Raw genomic sequence first — 6,000 nt, forward strand, 5'->3', positions numbered from 1 at the left:
AAGCTCTGCTGAACTTCTAGTTTGCACCCCTACTTTATCCTGATCTAGGGCAGGAAATGGAAGACATGCAAATGGAAGGACAATGGGAAACCTCATTTTTCCTGAAAGCAATTCTCTCCTTACTAAGGAACAATGGGCAAATGAGGTCAACTCAATAAACAATATTCACCCAGCAAATGCACCAGAAAACTCAACAGGCTTTGGGAAATATGCTTTGTAATTCCACTATCACAGAGACGTCTTGCTGACTTAGTCAGTAGAGCATGTGACTCTTGATCTCGGGGTTATGAGTTCAAGGCCCACACTGGGTATAGAGATTACCTAAAAATAAAATCTTAAAAAAAAAATCCACTATCACAAAACCCACCAAGACACTTGTTTAGTCCAACTCATGAAAATTTACTGAGCTCTCAACCCAGTGTAGATGCTTCTGGCATAATACAATTGTTAAACACCGGTTACAGACTTACTGCACGCAGAAACTCTGAGAAGGGGAAGCATGACCACACAGCCACCCTCTGTACGAGGTGGCACTTAAAGAGTATCTATAACCTAGACCCAGGCCTTGCTCTCAAGCAATGATATAATGGGAAATAACTGCTAACTAGCTCGAGTATTTATGTGAGTCAGGCACTGCTCTATAGATACTAGCTCCTTCATCCTCAAAGCACTGCTTCTCGCTCCCTATAGAGATGTGATTAAGCCCATTTTAAAGGTGAGAAAACTGAAGCTCAAGATGTCAAATAACCTTCCTGAGGAAAGCGGAGGGGTGGCATTCACACCCAGGCATTCTGGAACTCCATCTCCTCAGCTTCAGCAACGGCAGAAGCCACCAGCACAAGGTCCAGCTTACAGTGGGCTCGTCTGCTGAGAAGAACTGGAAGGTGAAAGTAACACAGGCAGAGTTAAGAGTGCTTCACAGAGATGCTGCAGGTACAGACAAGAGGAAGTTCCTTAACTCTAACGGAGAGGAACCTAGAGAAAGTGAACCCTGGAAAGGGAAAAGAGAAAAGGGGGGAATCTCAGGCTGAGAGAAGAACAGGACCTGTGTGACAATGAAGCAGTGATTCTATCTGCTGGCTCAAGGCATTTTAGGCAGATCCAAGCAACAGGCGCTTGCTCACTGTTAGTTATATGGCACATATAACACAAGCATTAGAAGGAACCGTTTATTTGGTAATTTCCATCCCGAAAGCATCACTGGTGGATAATGGGAACGTGCACAGGATTTCAATATTGGAAGAACCTGCTGTTGAAAGAAACAACCAGAGGTATCCCTTGCCACCTTCTACAACAGCTCCTAGGAAAACCACTCAGCAACTCATATCCCCCAAATGTGCAGCTTGAATCTCATTAGGAATGGATCCCAAATGATAAGGCCTCTGGGCAACCAAGAATGATCAGTATCTAGGACGAATTAAAATAAAACCTCCATAATTCAGGTTTTTCTGAGGATGTCATTATTTTTCTAAGCACCTAGCCTCACCAGCCTTCAAAAAAACAAACCATAGTACTACCTGACACCTAAATGGAACGCTCCACAATTTTTCCACAACAACCGTAATACATGTAAGTGTAACGTTTTAAACCTTCACACATCTTTTTCCATGGTTCCAACTCCAAATAAAAGGAAACAGCTTTAAGCTAACCTTAATATCAGCAGAGAGTACATTAAATAGTTCTGTAATACAGTTTCCTACTAGAACTTAACAAACATACCCTTATTAAGTTCCTTCAAATATATTAAATCCCATAGATAAAGTGCCAGCACAACCATACAGCACCTTTGTGCCTTTAAAACATGGAAATAACCTATTATTTAAATTCCCAATTTAAACTGTGAACTTCAACAATCTTTCCAATGTTTTCTTCCACTAGGTCTCCCTTCCCCAAGCCTGATTCTGATGGGTAGGTGGGTTCTGGGTTCTTCCCTAGCAGACACATCTGAGTTTCTCAAATTAAGAAAAAAGGATGAAAACAGAAGTACACACATTTATAGTATTATTTATGACACTAACCTGTGATATTTGTTAAATTCTGCCTGAAGAAATGCAAGTTGAAAAACGCAAATTAGGGGCGCCTGGGTGGCTCAGTCTGTTATGCATCCAACTTCCGCTCAGGTCATGATCTCACAGTCATGATCTCACAATAGGTGGGTTGAAGCTCCGTGTCTGGCTCTGTGCTGACAGCTCAGAGCCCGGAGCCTGCTTCAGATTCTGTCTCCCTCTCTCTCTGCCCCTCCCCCACTCACTCTCTGTGTCTCTCTCTCTCAAAATGAAATAAAGATTAAAAAAAAAGTTTTTTAAAAAGAAAGACGCAAATTGGGGCGCCTGGGTGGCTTAGTCGGTTGAGCGTCCGACTTTCGCTCAGGTCATGATCTCGCGGTTCGCGGGTTCGAGCCCCGCGTCGGGCTCTGTGCTGACTGCCAGCTCAGAGCCTGGAGCCTGTTTCAGTCTGTGACTCCCTCTCTCTCTGACCCTCCCCTGCTCACGCTGCCTCTCTCTCTCTCTCTCCTGGAAATAAATAAAACATTAAAAAAAAAAAAAAAGAAAGACGCAAATTAAGGAAGATTTAAGCCACCACCTTCTTCTATGAATGATGCAAATGAAGGCCCAATCAGAAAATATCTCCCACCCGCCATGAAAAGCATGTTTTAAGTGACTAAAGAACAATTCCCTTGATTTCGTTCCCTTCCTTGTTTCACCTCATATAAAATACTCAGATCTTCACTGTGTGATAATTCTTCTAATCACATGCTTAAGACCTGTGTGCTTTTGTGGTATACATATTGTACTACAGTAAAAAAAAAAAAAAAATGTTTTAAAAATCGGTCACATTAACTTAAGAAAAAAGTGGTCTCAGGAAAAACAGCATGAAACCGGTTTCCACGATGCTTACACCCCCGCACTACCTGCAACCACTTCACAGAGCGTCAGAAGACATGAGACCCGCTTATCTAAAATTCTGCCAAATGTCCTCAAAATCTCCCCCTTCTTCTCTCATTTCTGGGCAGCCAGTGCGGGGACCAGCCGTCCATAGCTCCTAGTAGTTGCAGCATCGCAGGCTGGGAGCCGCAATGGTCACACTGCCCCTTGAGGGGGCCTGCGGCCCCACCGGACCCCTGGGCAACGCACCCGAGGCCTGTGGGAGGGCCTGCGGGTGCCAGGGGAACCCGGCCTGGGACTCGCGCTCCGTCCGCCCCCTGGCAGTGGGTGACGTACGGGTTCTGTCCCCGGGATGCCGCGAAGCCTGAAGCCGGCCACCTTCGCGGCGGGCTGCGGCTGCAGCTGCAGCTCGCGCGCATTTCCCAAGACGCAGAGTGGGCGGGCGCGCAGGCCCCGGCGACCCCCCTGAGCCCGCGCGGCCTGCCCCGGTGCCCCCCACGCCGGCTGCTCCGCGAGGGAGGGCCGGCCACCAGGGACCCCTGGGGCATCCAGCGTGGGCCCCGGCTTCCCACATCAAACATGCCACCCACCTTAAGCCACCCCCAAGTGCACTCACTCACTCGGGCCACCTGAGAGGGGATCCTGCCACCGGCGCCGCGAGCGACGCGGCCGTGGATACCGCACCCAGCCGACCGGGAACCGGATGAAGGGCGTTTAGCCCAGCATCGAGCTGCGTCCCCGCCCCGCGCGCTCCAGAGCCGCTGCCCTGCGCGGCCCACGGCGGGTCCGCCCCGCCCCCGGGGGGGACCTGAAGCCCCCACGCGTCCGCCGCACCCCAAGGGCCCTACCTGAAGGCCGGTGGTTGGGCGGCGAGGTCCGCACAGCGCCCGACTCGGCCAGCCTCCCGGGGAGGGGGGATCCCCGCGCAGCCCCCTCGGTCCCCGCGCCGGCCCCGCAGCCGCCGCCACGCTCCATAGGGACGCGCGGACCGCACAGGCGCACTGCCCCAGCCGCCGCGCCGCACTGGACCCGCGCGCGCCCGCACGCGCACGCGTTCTCCTCACGCAGCTTGCGCACACGGCGTGCATGGGCGAAGTGCGCACCGGTTCTCACGCCGCGCGCGCGCACCGCGTGCACATGCGAGGGGCACACCGGCCCTCACACAGCACGGCACAGGCACGCCGCATGCACAAGCAACGTGCGCACTAGTTCTCACAGCACGCGCACATACCGCGCGCACGTTCGACGTGCACACCGGTCCTCCCTCAGCGCGCAAGTACGCACGGTGTGTACGTGTCCTCAGGCGCCGCTTACATGTAGCGTGCACACACCTCCCCACACAGTGCGCACACCCAAAGCGTTATACACGGAGGATGCAGTTCTCGGAGTGCACGCGTCCTCACAAAGTGTGAAAAGAGCGCACGCATACCACGTGCACACACGTGCTCACCCAGCACGCGCATATTCTTACAGTGGACACACGTCCTCACGCAGCCTGCATATGTTGACCGACACTAGGCATCCACACACATACTCAACGCTGAAGCTCTGGAAACCGTTTTTGACTAGGTCCTCAGGCTGATGCCACTTGTCCAGACCCCTGTGGGCCCTCCGTCAAGCCCAGTTAGGTTGCAGTTCTCCCGATGCCCGGGTGGCCGGCGCTAGATTCTCCCTGACCCCAGCCAAGGCGTGCGGCCACCCAAGGACAACAGGACCTTCAAGGCAGGACAGGGGCATGTAGTCTTAGGGACCTCAGCCTTCCAACCAGGCCCTCACTCCCTGGCGGATTCCACCGAGAGGGCTGCTCTATGGTTCCTTTTCCGCTGGGCTGAAAATCTCTCCGAGCAGGACCTCTGTGGGGAGACACAGGGCAAACTGTTAAACGTGTGGCAGCCTCAGGAGTAGAGGGCGGGGAAGGGTGTGTGGCGGTGGTGATGGGCTTCTCCTGGACAGCCTTTTTCCCTTGCCATGAACATTTCTCAGTTTTCAAAAACATACATATTGAAAAATGTATCTCTGCACAGCGCCAGTTCAAGCTTCCGGGTTGTTTACCCAGGTATGGCTGCCAAGTGATAACCCGTCTCAGTGGGGCCCCAGGCTGTGCGTTTCTCTGTTGGACAGTGACCAGCCCTCTGAGGCTTTAACTCCCAACCCTGGGGGAGAGAGACATCTATTATTAAAAACCGAATGAAGCTGAGCAAGAGTACAGGGTTTCTATGGGGGATGATTAAGAGATTCTAGAATTAGATTACGTGATGGTTGGCTCCACAAGTATACTAAGAAAACCGTAAACATTTAAAAACAATGTTTAAAAAAACATTTTAAATGGATGAACTTTATAGTATGTAAATTATACAATTTTGGGGGACACCTGGGTGGCTCAGTCAGTTGAGCCCCCTCCAGCTCTTGATTTCAGCTCAGGTCATGATTCCAGAGTTGGGGGACCGACGTGCACAGGGCTCCGTGCTGAGCGTGGAGCCTGCTTAGGATTTTCTCTCTGTCCCTCTGCCCCTCTCCCCTGTTCACTCCCACCCTCTGTGTAAAATAAAAATAAATTAATAAAAACAACATAAAACCCACCAAGCTGAAACTCTCAGGAACCCACACCTGGATTTGTAGTGCAAAGCTTCAAAGTCCCTTGTGGCACAAAAACACGATGAACTTGTTCGTGACACTCCCAAAGGTGAGCTGGGAGTAGGGTGTGACTGTGGTGAGAAAGGCAGAAGGGGGCTTTAGACACAAATGAGCAGGAAAGTGGGCAAGTGGGGGCTGGTCCCCTAGCTGTGAAGAGAATAGTTTTGTTTTGTTTTTTTAATGTTTTATTTATTTCTGAGAGACAGACAGTGTGAGCAGGGGAGGGTCAGAGAGAAAGACACAGAATCCGAAGACAGGCTCCAGGCTTTGAGCTGGCAGTCAGCACACAGCCCGACATGGGGCTTGAACCCACGAACTGTGAGATCATGACCTGAGCCGAAGTCGGACGCTTAACAGACTGAGCCACCCAGGCGCCCCTGAAGAGAATAGTTTCTAACTCAAGTAAGATTAAGCCAAGTTAATTAGGACATGGAGACATCTTCACTTTTTTCCTCTTTATTTCTTACAGACCTTGGGTAGT

The 6,000-nt window shown here is 51.1% G+C and overlaps 1 protein-coding gene across 3 annotated transcripts in view; it reads right to left on the reverse strand.

Annotated features, from left to right (window-relative positions):
* MAP7D2 (MAP7 domain containing 2) overlaps positions 1-3,860 on the reverse strand; it is a 116,898-nt gene extending 113,038 nt beyond the window's left edge. For all 3 annotated transcript variants that reach the window (XM_039247407.1, XM_039247406.1, XM_039247405.1), the window contains exon 1: positions 3,734-3,860. In XM_039247407.1, the coding sequence (XP_039103338.1) occupies positions 3,734-3,860 (127 nt within the window). The remainder of the gene's footprint in view (positions 1-3,733) is intronic.
* Positions 3,861-6,000: the final 2,140 nt, after the last annotated feature.

The sequence above is a fragment of the Hyaena hyaena genome, unplaced genomic scaffold (genome assembly GCF_003009895.1).
Source record: "Hyaena hyaena isolate Hyena2069 unplaced genomic scaffold, ASM300989v1 scaffold_295, whole genome shotgun sequence".
Classification (NCBI taxonomy): Eukaryota; Metazoa; Chordata; class Mammalia; order Carnivora; family Hyaenidae; genus Hyaena; species Hyaena hyaena.